At 36.3% G+C, this 21,177-nt stretch overlaps 1 protein-coding gene across 1 annotated transcript; it reads right to left on the bottom strand.

The window, feature by feature from the left end:
- Window positions 1-132: 132 nt before the first annotated feature.
- LOC119998865 (kinesin-like protein KIN-14B) lies at window positions 133-17,977 on the bottom strand. Its single transcript, XM_038846333.1, has 23 exons — window positions 17,543-17,977; window positions 16,055-16,178; window positions 15,661-15,747; window positions 15,324-15,500; window positions 15,095-15,201; window positions 14,426-14,557; window positions 14,121-14,305; window positions 13,290-13,451; window positions 12,392-12,483; window positions 10,351-10,502; window positions 9,840-10,013; window positions 9,157-9,303; window positions 8,168-8,356; window positions 7,557-7,628; window positions 6,375-6,430; window positions 6,037-6,244; window positions 4,891-5,082; window positions 4,604-4,795; window positions 3,772-4,122; window positions 2,563-2,661; window positions 1,696-1,836; window positions 1,441-1,599; window positions 133-889 (listed from the first exon to the last, which is right to left on the bottom strand). Exons 1-23 carry the CDS (start codon window positions 17,762-17,764, stop codon window positions 434-436), a joined length of 3,876 nt encoding a protein of 1,291 aa, XP_038702261.1. The 5' UTR covers window positions 17,765-17,977; the 3' UTR covers window positions 133-433.
- Between the last annotated feature and the right edge of the window lie 3,200 nt (window positions 17,978-21,177).

Below are 21,177 nucleotides of genomic sequence, written 5' to 3'. Positions count from 1 at the left end.
AAGTCCTGGACGAAAGAACAGTGAGGAAAGAATATCAAATTGCACCAGAATGAGTATTAGAACCTGTGACTTCCTAATGCACAAGGAGGCAGCAAAGAATAGTTACATCTGGTTCCCATGTCAAAATAATAATAAAGCACAAACTGAATTCCTAAAATATGGAAGTGAGCAAAAGCAACCAGGGTTAGTTATGCAACTCAAAAACATGTAATTAACATGGATAAATTACATGTTTTTATATAATACACAGCTGTCAATGCAACCCTGAAATACATAAGCAAAATAAATACAAAAAGATGATTTCAGACCCCTCATCCCTTCACTCTTGAGACTATTTCAAAACCCTCGTGCATTCACTCTAAAAAAAATGGTTTAACACAGTTACACAGCAGAACATACTACGATGGATTCTCAGATACAATGCACTCAAGAGTCATGACCTCGTATCCTTTAAGACTCCCCCCTTTTCAAGCTCACCGACCAGATCCCTAAGTGATGGAACCTTCATGGCCAATGTCCTGTAGAGTCTAGAATAACGAGCTCGAGAACCATCTGCAGTTCTTGCCAGGGCAAGCAAGCTCAGAGCCTCAGGGAGCTGAGAGAATAACTGTTTCATATCCTCCAAGCTCATATTTTCCAAGACAGATGGTTTCGGGACTACCCTTACAATTTCACCACCTTTTGGTTCCTGAACCCGGGCATCTGCTTTTATTACTAGTTCAGAATTTGAGTTAGCCCCACATTTTATAATGAATGGGGTTGTTGAGCCCGTGTTGAACTGCAGAACATTCCACTGTGCCACATCAGTTTCAGTACCAGACCCCGAATCTGCAGATGGTTTGCGGACATGTGATGCTACATAAAGGCGGTCATCTTCTTCAGGAATTGACTGCAGCAATATAGAGAAGATTTAAAATTCAAAGGAAAAACTGAGGGCAAGAAATTGGTAAAAAAAATATAGAGGAAAGTCTAAACAATGTAAGCAAGCAACTAGAACAGATTTCAGTGCACGCCTTGAAGTTCCTTTTAGGTGCTTGATAGCTAACATAAGTCAGCAAAGAAATTCAATAATATTTACATAGAGGGAAATGAGTCCATTCTATTTAGTTAGAAATTCAATTAGTTGTTTATCTTCTCAACCTCTTCTTCAAGATATGGTCATTCCATAATGTTTATTTACTTTAATTGTTTGGAAAATAATTGTCAAGATTTATGCATTGCCCTGAAATCCAAACAGTAGATGAATAGAGGAGTCTAACTAAAACGGTTCAGGAAAGAATGCCACAGAATTAAGAAGTTTGTATTTTGGAATCTATACATGAACCTATGGTCTGGGTATCTAGTGTAAAAGTATGATCTTCGTCATTTTACAACTGCCAAAATGAGGTTTACCAAAGAACAAAAAAAGGCATATAAGTTAAAACATGAAAATCTAATTACCTCCACAAGATGCCGGGCATCTGCAATTTGTCGTTGGGCACAAGGATGATCAATGTCAAGAAGGGAAGGCATCCGTTCTGCAAGTTCATCTAGAGATGCAAGCAACGTCTTTTTCTTGCTTTTACTCAGGGCACTTACAGAGGATTGTGTCAGTATTTCCTGTTTCAGACGTGATTATAACCATGCCCGTTGATTATTCTGCACGACATAAAGCATGATTACTTTAATAAAATAGTCACAGAAATGGTTGTTAACCTTGACTTGCTTCAATATGCCATCAAGAGAAATAAGAGACGCCAGTCGTGCATCTTCAGCTGCTGTAGAAGGATTTTGTACTGGTGATCCTTCATCTTGCAGTGTTATTAAGGCTGCATCACTTCTCATTTGCTGCAAAATCTGATAATAAAAATGAAAAGAAATTTACAATATGACAAATAACTTTATGGGAGACAAGAAACACTGTGACCCAATCAGCAAATACAAATGACAACCAGTTAGTATCACATTCTATAAGATTGATCCAGTTGAAGGATAAAAAAGAAATGTGGGTGGTGGTGTTTTCACTCTCAACTATCACCGAAGTTTCAATTTCTTCCTACAGCAATTTTCAATTTCAAAATCCTCCTACAACTTCCATTTTATCTGCTTATTTCGTCCCGTTAGGGCAGTAAATCTTTATTATGTTAATTGCTTATGTATCCATCGTAGTTTAATGTCACAAGGCAGACAAGCATTTTTTGTTGTGAGACTAACTACTGTAAAATGAGAGAAAAAATGGAAGAAAATGACACTTTTAGGACGATGTTGGAACAGAACATAGTTTGGGGACAAAAGTGAAACAAATTGACAGATATAATACTTTCTTACAACAACAAATTACAAACACAAGCAACCACATTATGACTAGATGCAGCCAAGTCAAAGAACAATACGAATGAGTTCCCAAAGAAGCTGACTCAAGCAACTAACTTTAGAAGTGTTTGAAAGGAGAACCTAGTGGAGATCCAAGATTTAATTTGTTACGACCCATGATGGCACAACCACCAAAAATATAACAGGAAAATGACCTGTTAATTCATTATTAATCACAGATTGAAAACAATTGGGAATTCCAAGCACTACCTTTCTTCTTTTGTGATCAACAGACTCAAGAGCCGAACGCAGCTTTGCCGCTTGTGCAGCATCTTCTGCCTCCTCAGTTGCTAAAGTGCCAGCAATATCCTAATCAAAGAACAAAATGTTACATAATGTCTGATTCTTTTAGGCCAGACACACCTGCCCTAGCACACAATTAAATTTACTCAACAACTCCTTGCATCCAGAATTTTCAATTCTTATGGTCTTCATTTATTGCAATTACCAGACTTATTTGCAAAAGACTTGAGTATCATGTATTGATGTTGAATATATGTGTATAGCTTCCTTTGTATAGTTGTGTATAGCTTCTTTATTTGTTTTTATTTACTCCCACATTGTATAGCATTACCTAGCTCTCCTTGTTTGGTATATATATTATAACTCAAGCTTGAGGTGAAAGACAGACTTACGCATATTTACTCAAACAAGGGTTTCTCTCTCTTGGTTCCTTTTTTCACACATGATCACGGAGGTACCCTAAAGAACTCTTTTAAAGGCCTAAAAATAACAAGCTAAATTCACTTCTCAGCCAACATCAAATACCTTAGGTTACTATATAAACTATCATATATGGCCAGCATCTTCAGAGCCCATCTCAAGGGGGGGAAGGGAACCATCAGCTGTGCTAGGGAAATTCCTAATTTATGGAGAGATTATGTGCATCCAGCTAACTTTGGCAAAGGATTTGAGTCACCCAAAATGCAAATGTGCAATTACCCACATTTTTTCAAAAGAACTAATCTCATCAAATATGACCAGGTAGATCCATGTTTTAAGAAAAGGAACTAAAGTGTAAGAGTAACTCTAACGTTCACATATTAAACAAATAAAACAGAAGGAATTGACTTTGCTAACACGGCCTGTCTCAGGTCCAAACAAAGGAAGGAGGGTTAGAGAATTTTCGCCGCCTGTGTAAAAATTTCCCAAAACCATTGTTGGGGCATCCCGATTAGTGGACGGGCGTAGCGCTAGCTAGATAGAAACAAATGACAAAAGAAAATCAACAAAGTGGATTCCAACCTTTTTTTTTTTTTTCCTTTCATGTAGCCACAACCCAAACTTTTGGATGCTATATGATGATGATGAACAGAAGGAACCATGTGAATGATCCGTCAAGAACTTACGCACATTTAGTCAACAATAATGCACTCATAGAGAGAAGAAAAATAATCCCAAGAATTTATCAACACTTACTTTCAAGTGTTGTAACTGAGAGGTATAGACCCGTTTCGAATATTCAGATAGAAGCTGACCAAGAGCATCTGTACTTGGAGGCATGGCTGCACCAAGCCCAGCCATCCAACCATCCATAATTGCAGTTGAGAGAAGCTCTAATTGGCCAGTGGTCCCCCCCATTGCATCATCCCCTGTAACAGAAAGAAACTCAAAGTTTTCAGCAAGCCAGGATCTAATTTGACGCTGCAGCTCGCCGGCTGGAGTGTGGACAAAGAGTGCAGCGAGAGCCTTGTTTCCAGTTGCAAAACTTTTGGCTTCCTCTTGTATTTCCATCAGTTTTCCACCAGTAACGTGATGCCTCCATGTATCCTGTGCAATTGACATTATCATTTTACATCAGAGAGATATTAGATAGTTCTTTTCTAACATGAAAGAATGCTTGCTCCACAGATGACTGTGGATGTCAATGAGGGGAGAAGTGCCAGTATGCAGGAATATAAAACATAAACTCATATATAAAGCGAGTGACGGCACTAACATCCAAGTGAATGGCAGGGCGGGGACTTAATCACCCCGCAACCCCACCGGAAAAAAAATCAATCGATCAAATAATGTATAAATAAAGCAAGTCACGAGAACTTGTCTAACTAACTAATGACCGAGAAACATAAACAAAAAAAGATTCATCTATCCTCTCATCTTTACTCAGGTTCACTTGGATTTTGTATGTTTGCACAAGCATGAGGGGACTTTTACGTGTACAAAAAAGGAATGGCTAGATGTTGGCGGCAGCATATTTATCCTCACTGTCATTAAACACGTTTAAAGAGCAGAAACATCTAAAAGTTACCTGATCAATTCCCCGCATCCTCAAAACAACAGATGATAGCTTGGATTTCTTTTCCTGCTTAATGTTGACTTTAAACCCCTGAATTTTCTCATCAACATAACGCACAGGAGATCTTCCAGGGCTGTTACCCCGACTAGAGCTTCTACTGCGCCCAGTACTTGCCTTTTCCAAAAAGCACTCAACAGGGGACACCTATTAATTCAAAGAACACAAATCAATGTTAATAAAAATACATGAAACAGAATTTAAGTCAAAAGGAGAAAAACTATGACTAAATGTGGCATTACCTTGATGGACTGCAACTCAGGTGATCTTGCAAGCAAGGATCTGATATACAATATCCTGACACGGGACACGAGCATAGTATCCATTACCCTTTTGGGTTCCATTTTACGGATAAAAGAGAATACTGCATCTCTAATTTCAGCAAGTATTTCATGCTCTCTAGAAGCACCTGCTTTAATGACGGCTGCCAAAACCTGCAATATAGAAATAGGAAAGAGAGTAGTCATTTTATCATGGACGTGCATTTAGTTCCACTGAAAGAAAGTTTTTTTAGCTAGCAGAGAGTGGAGGGACGGGGGAGGAAAAGAAAAGGATAAAATAGCAGAACTGACAGCGGTCCATGAAAAGTTCAAGCCAAAGAAATAGAATCAATCATATACACTCATTTTTCTAAGCTTTTCAGAAAATCATTGATAAACCTGAGCAGCCACACAGCATAAAGAAAGTCAGTTACTGAAGAACTGTAACGATTATAGTATTTCAAATAATAATAACAAGCACATAACTCTGGCTAACAATAACAATCAAAAAGTTGTTATTATGAAGTGACTAGCATAACCTAAAACATATGAAAGAATGAAGATAACTTCACCAAATCTAAATAGATATATCACTGTGTCCCATAAAAAGTAAAATCACTTACTCCCTTCCATCTAACGAAAAGTCCCATTTTCTATGCTGAAGGTCCCAATATAAATGTCCATTATTACAAATTAAAACAATAATTAGATCTATTATTTTCCTAAATAACCTTACTTTAGCTTCGTTTTCTGGGAAAAGCTTTAATGAGAGAATTTCAATACTATAAACATGATGTTCGAAAAAGATATATTTGGCTCATTAAAATTTGACCTACCTCAAGGAGAATTGAGTCATAGTGTGACAAAGATAGAAGCTTTATAAAATTGCAACCAAGTATACTTCTACTTAACTTTATGAGATTCAATATTAAGAACCTCGAATAATAAATTTTTCCATCACCGAAACAACAACATAAATCTAGTTACTCAAAGGTATCATCCAGAAAGGGTTAAACGTAAGAGATGTTCTTCCATTTCAATATGGAAGATAGATAAAGATGTATATCCAAACAGCACAAAGCACAAAACATGGACAAGGCAATCCACTTAACCAGATGCTTGGCATACCAGCATCAATAGCTTGTTTGCACCATCTGAAATGGCTGCAAGGCTGTCATACTGTTCAGGATCAAAGTCATTAAGAGCCGCAGTCATGTATTCTCCCGCACGGGTTGTTTTAACATTCTCAGAGCTTGACTTAACCAAAGCAATCGTGCCCTCACTTAAAGGCAAAGGAAGAACATCTGTAGAACGCCCTTTATCGTTATTACCATCCCTATTTCAAAATACGAAGATGAGTTTACTGACCAAACATTACAAGAAAATAAAACAGAGACAAAAACAGAAAAACGAAAAAGAAGTAAGAACGAACATTATTAGGATCAAAGTTTGAGGGAAATTAATACCTTTCAACTTCCCGAGGCTGAACATTCACTGGTCCTCTAGATAACGGACTTGATAGCTGAAAAGAAAGATAATAGAGGTAGAAAATTAGGATCCACAACATGAAGAGGAACCACAAAACACAAACCCCCAAAGATGTCAATACTGTCAAACTAGAGCAACTAAGTAGAAGATAATCCAAAAATCACAGGGGACCTTCCGCATTGCGACTTTAGTGACAACATACATGGACATCAAACAGCATGTGTCCACAATGGAAGGTAAAAGTCAGTAAAATCTCTCTCCTTATTAAAATATTTGAGTAACTTCACATGGTTCCCAAACCTAATATTCCCAGTGACCCAAACAATTTATTTGACTCCCTTGTCTTTTTCTCTATAATAAAATAATTTAATACCCCTAAATTACCCCTAAAGACCACCATTTAGTATTTATAGACTTGAAGAACGCATATGATAAGGTGCCTAAGGAAATAATGTGGTGGATTTTAGAGAAGAGAGGAGTCTTGATTAGTTATATTTCTATGATCAAGGATACATATGAAGGAGTGTCTAAAACTAATGGAGGGGTTGCATGGAAGTTTCCCATCACAATAGATTTGCACCAAGGTCATCACTAAGTTCATTCCTATTTGTTATGGAGATGGTTGAACCCACACAAGATATCCAAGGTGAGGCACCTTGGATGAGACAACATTGCGAGAACTCGAAGCTCGAGATGTAGAGGGAAGCCTCAGAGTCTAAATGATTTAAATTAAGTAGGATTTAAATAGAATATTTGAAATGTAAGTTTAGTAAGAGCATACAAGAGAACGAACAAACGATGAATTAGATGGGAGAGAAGTAACAAAAAGTGAGGTTTTTTAAATATCTTGACTCGATTTTCCAAGATGACGAACATTAGTGAAGATGTAGCTAATAGGATTAGAAACAAGTGGACAAATTAAATATCTTACTTGAAGTACTAAAAAATGATATAGATTCGATAGGAGTTGATGAAAATATGAAACCTAGATAGAAATGAATGGCGGAAACGAATACATGTAATGGATTCTTGTTGATTTTCTTATAGACTCGTGTAACTGAACCACAAGGAATAAAATAATCGCAGTCTACAGGAATTTGAATGTCGTGAATCATGAATAGATTTTCACTGGATACATTATGAGAGTTAAAAAGTTGTACCTGAGGTGATGCAACCAATGAAGCCTTCTCCGTCAACCTATCAAACAATTTCTCATTTTCTTCATGCAACCTCTGCATAAGCACACATCACAATTCCTGTGAGACCAAATACATTTTAAAGGAAGCAACTACAGAAATAAATTCCGCAGAGTGATAGTAAATGAAATTCAATAACATTTCAAAGTTATGGATCAGAATAGGACGATGATTATTTCAGTAATACCTTCAATGACGCTTTAAAGATTAACTCCGCCCATTTCCTTTTTCCTTTGGCTGTGCCCATCATATTTATGGTCCAAGAAATTATTACAATAAAAGCAGTTACATCCATTTTGCGAATAACGACCAGTTCGCAGTTCCTCACCTCAACACAATAACTCCAGCTGCTCAGGAAAGCACACATTTTTTTTTGTCTACCCTTCTCATTAATCATAGCATATGTTCAGGTCTAATCATTCTACCCATAGTTCATCTTCAACCTTTACTTTGGTCAAAACTTCTATTTTTCAATCGAAATTGGTAAAATTGTATACGTCAAATAAGATGATGTTCAATCCTGAAGCATAGATTGTAATCAACACATCATCCGTACGTAAGTTCTTCAAATTTACCTCAATCAGCGCATCACGCTTTTTAAGTTCTTCTTCAAGTTTCTTAGTCACTGCTGAAGAATCCATGTCATCCCCAGTTGCATTGGAAATTGACTGAACTCCAGAAACCACTTCTGCGCCAAGTTTTGACCCACCTAGACTGGACCGCTGGGCTTCGTTGAGTTCTGATTCCATGTTTTTTATTTTGGCCTACGGTAGAAAGTTCAAATTAAACAGTTGTGGAATTAAGATGCAGCTACAGCACAAAGAAAAAAATACATGGAAATGAGAAAAGGAAACATGAAGCTTGAACTTAAAGCCTAGACAAATTTCATTTGTCCAAACCGAGCTTTTGAAAACTTGAAAATAAATGGAACCTGAAAACATACATAAACTCTCAAGGATAAGGTAAGCACCATAAGCATTTAATGTTTAACAACGCTAAACCTATAAGAATATACAAAAACACCTAACTTGCATCTACTATTTTTTTTTTTATTTTGATTGGGAACAATAACTTGCATCTACTATTAAACAAGCCATTAATGAAAACTGAGCCTAAATGATGAAGATAAAAATCTAAATACATCCCCCAAAAGTTCAGTTGCCGATTAGGAGGTTAAGGAACAAACTATTGATGGACTCGCCAGAGTTAACCCAACTCTGTCTAAGGACAATGAAGCAAAGAATCTCCTAACCATCAAAGCCTCTATTCGAATAAATTAGAGTTGGCTACATGAATCTATAAGAAAAGTAAAGTCAGTTGGAGTGGGAGACTGGGAGTCCACTACATGTCTACATGGATCTTGTTGTGCATTCATTCCTATTTAAAGCTATACTCTCTCCTATTTCTAATATCCTATATAATCCAATGCATAAAAGAACAGAAAAATTAAACGTAGAACAAGTATTTCACACCAGCATTAAATACACAAGTATCACATTCATATCAAATGAAAATACACATATGGATGCACATAGAGAAAGAGAGAAGATGGTATGGTACCAACCTGCAATGTCTGAATAGTGGAATCTCGTTGTTTTATCTCTATCTTTTGTTCCTGTTCCAATTGTAATAGTTGAGCTACTTGATTTCTGAGCTGAGCATTTTGTTCCTTCTCTATTTTATGTTTTTCCATAAGCATAATGTTCTCAGACTGCACAATATGAATAGTGCAAGGGATTAGCAACATGTTTACATGAAGACATGATAAAGCAAATCATCGAACACATGAACCATATAAAAGCCAATATTTATGTTCGCATGCATAATAGCATGTGCAATAACACACTTACACGTTAAACACAAGATGCTAAGCATTATTATATTAAGCACACAAAGCATCACTTACTATCTAATTATATGCTTCTGAAACTTCCCATCCAACATCCAAACATCTATTTTACCATTGTTGGCATATCCAAACTAACACCGAACAAACCATTATTCCTAGTCATCGGGGCAATGAAGCAACAAGTGATCAGAATACCAATCAACAGTTCCCCAGTTTGATTCAGTCATCCAACAAAAGATAAAGACAAAAAAATAGGTAATATGGTAGACTAAAGGATTATCTGGCCTTGGAGTTTGAGCTAGTGTCTAGTGAAGCAAACAAGTAGCATCAAACCAACAAGTAATATGTAATTCATACCAGAATTGGAAAACTATACCAAACTCATGAAGTTACAAAACCTTTAAATCTGTCTGCAGTGTGAAAGAAACTTTCCAGGCCTTCTGAACCTCATTAAAGAGTAGCACACACTGGTCATTTGCCTCTTTAAGAGCTTGCTTTAATCCCAAGCCCTCTTGTTTTAGATCTTGGATTTCCTTTTCCCTTTCGTACAACTCCTTCCGCGCATCATTTGCCTACAGGAGCCATAAAAATCAGAATTTAGAATAAGAAAAGGTGTGAGATTTTATTTTGCTAGTATCATTGCAGAAACCAGAACAGAATTCCCAAACTCTGGATTTGGCAGGATATCATAGAAAGCATGAGAGAGAGAGAGGGGAAGACAAAGAAAAAAACACAACCCAGAAATAACATGAAATAAAAATAAAAACAGAATGAATAGTCAGTTTCTCTCTTGACTCCATGAGCTCTTTTTTACTAATTTTTTATTTCTAAATTCTTTTCTAGACATACAATATTAAAAGGTTATTGCCATCGCCAAAATTTTTAAGGGACAAGAAAACAAGAACTTACAGCATCTTTCCATTTCTTAATTGTATCACGGTTTCCAAGGCTTAGCACCGCACTTCGAGCTCTGGCAGAGAAATTCAGGGATGATAATGTCTCAGACAAATTTGCGGCATTTGGACAAACATTGACTATCATCAAAGCTTTCGAGCTTCCCCCTGGGAAATAAACAATTCCAAAATAAAATAGAGTAAAAGAAATTTTTTAAGACAAAAATAAACAAGAGGTAACTAAGATAATTTATCAAAAAGAAAGAGGTAACTAGATATTATAAAAGGACAAGAATGAACCCAAAACTGTAGCATCTTGAGAATTGAGTATTCACAAGAACAAACAGTACCACACAGATAAAACTAGTAGTTGACATCTCTTCTGTAGGAAGCAACTCATTACACCATTATATTGCATGCATTGAGCAAGGTTAGAAAATATGAATGCTTCCCATCAATGATCATCACAGACATTCTTAGGGGGAAATGTGAGATTCTTTATTAGAACTCTACATTTGTAGGAGCAGTTTAAGATGCTTGTTTGATTTGTGAAGTAACAGACTACAAATCTTCCATCAATATAATTAGAATATTTAAAAAGGGGAGAGAGAGAGAGAGAGAGATACTAAATTCAGGATGTAACCTGGAATTTGGCACACAAGATAACTGTTTCTTTAAGATGCTCACAGATGATGCAAGGGATTAACTTTCAAAGACTTGAATAAAGGTTAGGTTCCCCACACGTAAGTCACCTTGAAATGGATTGAAGGATGAAGCAAAATATATATCCAAGCCCACGACATGCAATTTTCACGGAGAATAGTCTAAGTATTACTTGGATGCACTAACTATCTATTATTTACCCGATGTCATGCGACCTTAATCTCTCCCTTCCCAATTCCCTAGTTATTTGTGGAGAGATTTTCGTTTTCATCGAGATTAAAAAAGAATTTAATATTTACTGGACAATTTACATGCAACAAATATTAATGTTTTTAGAATATAATACAGGTGATGTGAAATGCCCGAAACGAACAAGTTAACTTATTAGGTTGAATGGCAAAGTAACTAATATTAACATGGTATCAAAGCTGGATGTCTTGGGTTCAAACCTTACCTTTCGCAATTTAAACCCTCATTTATTATTACCCCAAGTGTGGGCCTTTGTGTGAGTCCCTAGTGTTGGGCTTTGTTTGTTGTGCATGTGTTGGGCCATCGGAGTTGTCTGTCCAGCCCACACGTGAAGGGGGTGTTAGAATATAATATAAATGATGTGAAATGCCCCAAACCAACAAGTTAACTTATGGGTTGAAGGCAAAGTAACTAATCTTAACAATACCATCTTAAGATTAATTATCTTATCAATCAACTCAATAAATTAACTTGTTGGGTTGGGGCATTTCACATCATTTATATATATATTCTAACAATTAAGAATGCAAATAAATCTCTTCATACCCGAAACATAATGTGGGCCAACTCCCTGGCTGTTCAGTCCCTTCAAACCAATTTTATGATGTAGCCATATTTTACTGTGGCAGCCCTTATTATATTTCTAAGACTTACCTATCATGTAAAACTACAATGATGATCAAATAATTAATTGCTAGCATCATAAAATTATGATGCTAGCAATTAATGAAGGTTTTCATGTGCTTCTATTTTTCCAATTAATGAGCATAACGGAACTGTATTAGCAAATTATGGCAAAGAGAAGCTCCCTTGGAAGCTTGTAAAATGCATGGAGACCCGTCAAAATGAAAAATAGCATTAGGCTTCAAATCATTCCAAAACCTAAAATAGATATAAAACGGACACATATTGATGCTGCAAACTTACCATCATCCTAACATGCTTCCAACAAGACCAATGCAGTGGGAGCATCAAGAAATTTGCAACTATACTTACAGAAACAGATTAAGCACCAAACCTCTATATGCAATAGGAAAGGGGCACAACAAACATATTTCTATTATAGGAAAAGCATTCTTTATTGCTTTCATGAATTTTTCTAGTGGCACTTAGATTAAATGCAAAAAAAAAAGAGATTTTGATACCTAGTGAGTCTGCCAGTACTTTCGTAAGCACTGAGTTCTCATAAGGAACAAAATCCTTCTTAGAAGTCAGAGCAGATAAAACATCTCCCAACCTACATGTGGCAACATTAATATTGGTGAGAAACCAGAATAGAAGTATCATGATAAGTAAATTTAGAGAAAAGTACATCTTCCCAATGCTGAAATTGTTCCTACAAAACAAATTGAAGGATGAAAATAGTCCTCTCTGCATCCATCAACCATGCTTTTCAAAAAGAAACAAAAACAACCACTTCTATTTAACGCAGCTTCGACATAAAGTTTTGATGCGTAGTTTTGTTTTTAATATTTTCTCCTAATAAAGGATGACACATATTTCGGGGTAGAGTTGCAGGGATGCAACCTAGAAATCACGGGTTCAATCCCTGGGGTAAAGTTTGCGTACATTCTCCCTGTTCGCAACCCCACCTACTACGGGAGTTGTTTACCTTTATTTAAAAAAGGACAGACTTCATCTTGCAGAATGACTACAAAAAAAACAACCAGCTTTTTAATCAAGTGAAAGTCACATGAGGAAGAAAATCGTAAAAACAGCATATGGGTTTTTTTTTCTTTCGGGGGCGGAGGATAGTGTGAGTGTCTTATATTTTATATATCATAAACTATATAAACAAGACCATAAATAAAATCAAAATCGAAAAGACAGGGTCCTCTAACCAAAGTATCGTCCACACAAGGAAAAGCATGTAGGGGAACAGGAAGAAAAACAAAACACAAGCATTTAAGACAAATCCAACTCACTAAGGAGAGTAGTTGTTGGTGATTCTAATTTGAGGATGTCTCGTTATCCGGATTCACAAGGAAGACAAAAATTTACATTCCATTTATTAATTTAGAGAGAGAGAGAGAGAGAACTGACGCTGAAAGCGATTTCATGACATGAAGCAATTCTGTCACACGCTCCCCACTTTCATCTTCCACAATTGAACCTTCACTACCAGCCAAGTCAACCAGAGAAAGCTTACTGTATAAGTTTTCTCCAGTGATCAAGTTGCTGTAATATATATGAATTGTAATGATCCTGACAATAGCAACCAAACAAGTGAGACTAGTGAGATAAAAAGAACAAGTTATAAATTAGTGGACTAGTGCCACATGGACGAGTATAGGAACAGGGTAAATACAGATGTACAAAGGTATATCTCCAGCAAAATATATTTTTAATCTCTAGAGTCTATCCATTTTTCTAGAATAACAAATTCATTGAAATAAAAAAGGAAACATCGCATGGTAGACAAGAAATCCTGTAGAGTTGGGAGGTCTGAGAAGGCAAGATGTACACGACCTTAGCCAGCATACAACGTGCAAATCCTAACTTGCAATAAAGCAACTTATTTTATAAGTCACCATGACCCAACTCTTCACTTTTTTTCAAACTTCCCAACAATCTTCATAACCTGACTTTTCAAATAATTTTTGTTAAAATCCTCCGAAAATTAGACTAATAAACTAACTTGCAGGTTGACAAGAAATCTGTCAAACTAGCACCTAAACTTGTCTCAAAACTTCGATTAAAAAAACTACCAAGCACGGGATTTTTAATCTCCAAAAGTAAAGGGCCAAACCCCACCAATCAAGCAGAGCCTTAATATCTGAACACCAATTTGAGGCATGCCACAATTTGACAGGAGATAAACAATGCACAAGAAAACAGAGTAGCGAATTTTATAATAGCAAGTTTAGACCATACAAATGAGAAACATTGAACTTCTTTGACACATCATCACTTCCTCTGCACTGAAATGCAGCTTTTAGTACTCTAGAGAAGTCCAATGGATTATCAATTTTTTCCTGCATGAGATCAACAAAATATTCCAGCGATCCCATTTGTATCTTTGGTAAAGCACTCCCAGATTCCGAGAGTAGATCCCTAATCTGCAAGAATAAGGAAGAGATTTACATCATGAGAATTTAATGATGCCATTCTCGAAGTATCATTCAACACACAACCTAGAAAAGAATATTTAAAAATATACGATATGCAAGTGAAGGAACCTTTTCATTGTAGAGATCAAAAACTGTCACTGAAAAGTTGAATCGAGAAGCAGAAGTTGAGTCTGAGTTGGCTAAATCAAACAATTCCTCAAAACAACGAAAGTATAAACCACGATCATGGCTAGATCCTTCCTGAAGAAATAGAGAGCACATTAAGAGGTATAAACCAAGCAAAAAATCATCGGAAATCGGAATAGGACAAAAAAAGAACATAGGATAATATAAGTCATTGATATACCGGAGAGGCCAAGAAATAGAAGAACCGCATCTGCATCAAATCACTATTTTGGCCATCACCAACGAAAACTGAAGGTCATCTAGGTTAATTTTGAGAACATAGTCCAACACAGTGAAGTGCAGGAGAATATATTTATAGAAAGGATCTGCCATGCAAAATATTGTCATAGTAGACGGTAAAGAACATTTGTTATTCTACTCATCATTAATGTTTCTGGTTTCTTTCAAAAGTAACGGCAAAAGGATGGTTTTCAACATGTAACAATCAGATGCCCCAGCAGAATATCAAATCAGTAATTGCTATCATTTAGGTATGAACAAAACCTTGAAACTGTGCACTGCTATCTTGAGAAGAATATGCAAGCAAAATATTCATTAAGAAACCTCCCTTACACGCATGGATCAAGACAAAGGGATAGAAAAAGAGCTTACCATAGTATGTGTCTTTCCCGAGTGAGTTTTCCCATAAGCAAATATGGAAACATTATATCCATCCAGAGAAGATTGCACAAAAGGCTGAACATCAGTGAAAAGTTCAGCTGCACAGAATATGTACATCAAGCTTAAGGCAACATATTCTTCTGAATAAAAGTACAAGCTCCCACACTACAACCACAGTATGAAAGCTGATGAAGAATCAAGCAAATAATTTAATAAATACCTTGCCCTACATGAGGTCCATAAACTCTATCAAACTCAAAATCCTTTTTGGGGGTGGAGATGTTGTCACTGCCACTGCCAGTATTGACACGGATAGTACAATCATCAGGAAATTCAACAACAGAGGGACCTTCATCTTCAAATAATGGTCTTGTACGACAAAATACCTTTATGTTTCCTGCGACAAAAACCGTGTTTGTCAAGCAAAAGTCATCTATTACAAATTTTTAAGCTCCATTAAAACATAAATGTTGGGATTCGTGCTTCGTAATCACAAAAATGTGACTACATTTGAAAGGTGAGAAATTTGACAAGGTGCCCTCACTAGAATTTAGTACCTTTGGCTGTCAATAAGTCATTAAACAATCTTCTCTTCTCAACTATCAGAGGATATATTCTAGCCTCAGTTTCAATGGCAACTTGATCTGGCAATCATACAAAGGGAACACTTAAATCTGTCAACATAACACCATTTTGAAGCCATAAAAAGAAAGGGTGAAAATTTGCAAGCTTTTCACGCATTTACTATCTCAGAATTCAAGGAGGATGTGTATAATGCCAATTCAGAATACACAAAAGATATCGAGAAAGCACATACATACAAAAACAGTCTCTCGCCATTCACCCCGATTATTAAATGAATCCTCAAACTAAATTTATTATAAAACATCATATATAAAGAATAAATAACAAGTATCAAAGTTCTCGACACGAAAAAAAACAATTACTAACCTAAGTTACGAGTTTTCTCAGCAAGAACACCTAAGTAACGCAGAACTCGATCGAGTTTGGCATTAGAGTATTCTTGAAGGTCACTTGCTTCTTGTCTTAACTCCAAGAAATCTTCTTTCACAGCCTGTTCAAACAACATGATGCAGTTTTCACAAAATATGTGAATGAACTATCAAATCATTCATAACATATTTGCCAAGTTAAAATGAATGAATAGTCACCCTGAACCAAATTTAAGTTTGAGTAAGAACAATAGATACTTGAAGCTGTAATAGAGATATCAAGAACTCAAGCATATCATGAATTACCGTGAAACAGGCATATCACAGAAGGAAAGAAAAAGATTCAAATCTATTGTCCAGCAGTAGAACATCCTGCTGTCCAATAGCAGGGTAAACAAATAGATTAACACATAGTTTTGCACCCTTGAACCAGAAAGAAATATGAATTCTCAAGGAATTCCTGATGAGGAGAACCAAAGTGTCAAGTCCATGTTGATTACAGATTGATGGAATTTCACCTATAGACCACAAACATCCTTATAAACTTTTCGATCAACCCATAAAATAGGCCGTCCAATAACAAAGCCTTCTCAAACATTGCACAAGCACATATTTTGCTCGCATGCACTAATTAAAGATAGGGAGGAAACTCATGATGTTCCAGCAAATCAACCATGGCTTTATCTAGGATAAGACAGAAAAATATGATCCCGACATCCCGTCACTCCCATTAAACATTAAAATCATGCGCTAACTTCTTGTAAAGGCATCTAGAGGGATATTCCACCCAGATGTCGTTCATTGCATTATATCACTAGGTCACTACTCACTTTATGGTTCAAAGTCTAGACATAAATATTGATGGTTATGACTTATGTGAATCAGATTTGGAATGTACAAGCCTTGAAGAAAAAAAAAACACAAAGCAGCAAAACATTGCTTTGGACAGGCTCAAACTTTTTTTTAATGGAGTCTCAACCGTATAAAACCAAACGAACATGTGACGTAGTGGTAGAGTTGCTAAAGGTGGCTAGTTCAATTCCTGGAAAGAGACTCTCAACATAATATATGGGATAAGGTCTGCGTACATATTGCATGTCCTCCATCCCGCCCACTGCGGGATACGAGAGTTGTTACGTTTTTACCTAGTCTGAACCTTATAAAGGTTTCAGGAAAGTCAATGTAAATGAAGTCACAATTTAACTGTGTCTGACTAATGACGCTGAATTAGGTCAAATATGACTCATCTAAATTTTCAACCTCTGAAGTTCATACTAATGGAATTCTACTAATCGCCAAAACACAAGTTCTCAACAAATGCTCCACACTCGAAACTCAAACTATGGTCGTCTTTTCACACTAATGTCTAGCCACATTGCCATTAACGCTCATAGTAAAACCACCAACCACTCAAACCAGCACTCATCAACTCAAAAAACCAACAATTAAAGAAAAATACCGCGCCTGTGCAGCAAAATCCAACTACCTTAACTTTGTCCTCCAATCGCTGGACCTTGTTGGCCAGTGCGTGCTTCGATGAAAACTCCGAATTTGCCACAACTGAGGCCGCCGAGATCGAGTAGCGCCGCACAAGCGGGGCAACACTCGCCCTGCGATCCTCCGGCTCGAAAGGAGACGACGACGATGAGGACTTCCTCGGCTCGAACCCGCTCACCTCCCAGTTCCATCTGTTTCTCAGCTCGGCCATTTCCCTCACCAAAGGACGAGAAAACCTAGCTCACTCGATTTACTCTACAGAGCTCAAAATTTGAACACGAAATGAGAAGGTTCCCTCTCTCTCCGCGGAGAGATCACCTGCTGCGAGCCATTTTATTCATTACTTGGCTGTGGTTTCCCTCTTTGGCCATTTAATATGCAGGAGCTAATAGACGGCGTCGTTTGATTAAATGTGGACACTCTTCGGGTGTTTTGGGACACAAGTATTCATGCGCTTCATATTCGTTCACGCTTCACTCTCTGTCCTCGGATAAGGCGATTATGGGTGGAAAAACAAATCAGTTTCGAGTACCTGTTCACGAAATATGTACATGTTCTAATTTTAATTCGAATTAAATTTTGAATATACCTAATTGATTAAACTTTGATTTGTTTAAATTTAGACAAATAAACTGGATAATAATCTAATCTGGATTAAGGTTCGCACAAGTAAATGAACAAAATTTATATGTTTGAATTTTGAAGTTTGAACCCAGATATAGTTTTAAAGCAAGCAAAAAATTTGTTTATAAACATATAATTTATATCTAAACTTAATTAAATCCGGATCGAATAAATACGATCATGATCGGATAAATTTTTACCACCTCCAAAGAGGATGTGGTGCACGTGAGGGTAATGTCATTGGGTCGTCAAGGCCTTTCTCGCGGTCGCCATAGAGAATTATTTGCTCGGCCCATGGGGGATGGACTACTGGGCCAACCCACTTGATTTATACAAAGTGTGCAAACTCTGAATAAGAGACGTAAATTGATTTTCTATACTTTTGTGTTTTCCAAAAAATAAAATATGCTGAATTGGGAGAAATATTCCCCTCTTAGCGATATTTCAGAAGAAAAACAAACAAGAAACAATATGCTTTATTTTTAAAAAAAAAATTATAGTAAAACTATAAAAATAAGCAAACACCTCGTAAAAATAAATAAATAAGAAATCACAAAATAATTCTAAAGAATAGTATTAGGAAGTATTATCAGAACCGGCCCACCGATCATATTGGATCAACCAGCATTTTTAGTAAAGTAATTCGCAAGTCCACCGGCTAAGCCCTTGAAACTTGTCCGGCCCATCCTATTGATTTTATTCTGAAAAAGTTTACATATGTAAAACTTGAACTTGGATATTACAAAACTCCTACCAAACACTTTAATCACTCAATCAACTTACCATTTTGTTATAATTTATACTATATTATTAATATATATATAATTTTTGCACTGTATAATTTATGTTATTTATTTAGATGGTTTATATTATAAATTTAAAAAATTTGTTCAATTTTTAACCCTTCAAACCAATCAGATGAATTTTTTAACTTCATATTCACGGGTCGATGTACGAGTTGGTTCCGATAACAGAGACAAAAGCAACTTGGTCCAATAGAATATACAATAGCAAAGCCTCTCTCTGTCACAAATAATGTTATGGGTTCCACTTCCCCTCCCCTGCCGCATAAAACAAAAGAGTAAAATCTGTAAAATAGTAATTGTTATTTTATCAATCACATTATAAGCCCAACTATTTTGCATGTATGATATGCAAACATTCTTTCTGGAGAGTGACATTCAATATTATATGTATTATATTGGGTCATTTTCATGTTAATAGCGGGCCATGAGAGTGGACCAGAGAGCTTTATTATTTAATATCTCAAATTGGTGATGATAATTCCATTTCTAATCAATGGCGTACCTAGTTTTCAGAAGCCTTGTATGAACTCTAAAAAACAGCTCTCTTTTAAAAAAAAGAAGTAAATATCATATATTACTTAAATATTACTTTTATGACGAAATGCATAATCACTAATTACATCGATGTAATCAATTTTTTTTAACTAAATCACAAACATGAGTAACCCATTTAACCTCTCTTGTGACGTGGTAAGTTGAAATGAATTGAATGTTGTTGTTAAAATATATTTTTTCCTAAATATGATTTAAATGAATTTGAGACTATTATAATATTGATATTTTTTTTAATATTGATATTTTTTTTTAAAAATACGGGCCCTGATCCTTAGACGGTAGCTCATGTCGTCCCACTCAAGGGACGCCCATATTTCCAACCCGAGTCTCAAGCATTTATGATTTATACCATTTGTTTTTTTTTTTTCAACAAAATTAATGAGCTGAGCCCCCACCATACTTATGCTTCATAAGAGGGTAAACCATCAGTATCTGTATCTGCCAGTTCATTACACCCTGGAACTAGCTTTTGGCCACATTAATGAGAGATAACTCATTTTAGGTTTAGTAGTAAGTGCAATTTTGTGGAACACAAATTCTCCTTTTATTTTAAGGATAAACAACTAAATGTGTCGACTGACATATAGGATGTACACGTTGGTGTCCTCACGTAATGCGTGGAGAAATTGTGTTTCCAAGAATTGAATGTGTGATCTATATATTATACCCTTTCAACTCTACTATTAGGCCATAGTTATTACATTATCTAGTCTAGTTGGTAAAATGAGTAATCATTCTCCCACTTCCAAGAGGAAATGGATTCGAGTGGGCCGCGGGTATCCTGCTTGAAATAAAGCCGTGTGGGCTTGAGGCAAGTGCAACCCAAAGAGGAAAATTTCTTGGGTGTGAGTGTAGGATTAAAAAAAAAAAAAACCCTCACATGTCTAGATGGTAAGATGAGTATCCACTCTCCCATCTCTAAGAAATCATGAGTTCAAGTGAGGGGGTTCGACATCCCGCCTAAAATAAAGCCGTAGTCTAGATGGTAAGATGACTAGATGAGTATCCACTCTCCCATCTCCAAGAAGTAATGAGTTTGAGTGAGGAGGTGGGCATCCCGTCTAAAATAAAGTCGTAAGGGCTTGGGTCACGCCCAACCCAAAACGGACAAATCTTTGGGTATTAGTACAGGATCCAAAAAAATCTCCTCACAATGTCAACCCAATATGTTTTAATCATCTTTAGGCAGATGTAGGTGTTTGTCGGACTAAATAGGGGGTCTACCCGGACACAATAAGAGAAATGATACTTCGAATAAGGAATTGTTGGGTATTGAAATATTAATTCTGGATCATGTATATCATTATTTTTTTGTCCATTTACCGTTTTGATTTTCTTTGATTACTCTTCGTAGCAAGGTTGGAGTGTTTGATTTGGTCAATCGATTTGGTGATATTGTTAATTTTAACACAATAAGTTGGTATTGGAGTTTAGATTGTTACTAAATGTCGTACCCTTTGATGTCATGCATTACACGGGATATGGATAGCAAGTGTGCAACAAACACTTGGCTGGCTTTGTTGACTAGCCATACGTTCTTGTAGGTGGAAGCAAATGCCATTGATATATATACACAAGAACAGTCAGAACACTGGACAAAAAAAAAAAAAAAAACAGTCAGAACAGACAACAATCACAC

This window comes from Tripterygium wilfordii, chromosome 5 (genome assembly GCF_013401445.1).
Source record: "Tripterygium wilfordii isolate XIE 37 chromosome 5, ASM1340144v1, whole genome shotgun sequence".
NCBI classification, from domain to species: Eukaryota; Viridiplantae; Streptophyta; class Magnoliopsida; order Celastrales; family Celastraceae; genus Tripterygium; species Tripterygium wilfordii.
Note: the sequence above shows the minus strand (reverse complement) of the source record. Positions and strands in the feature narration are given on the sequence as shown.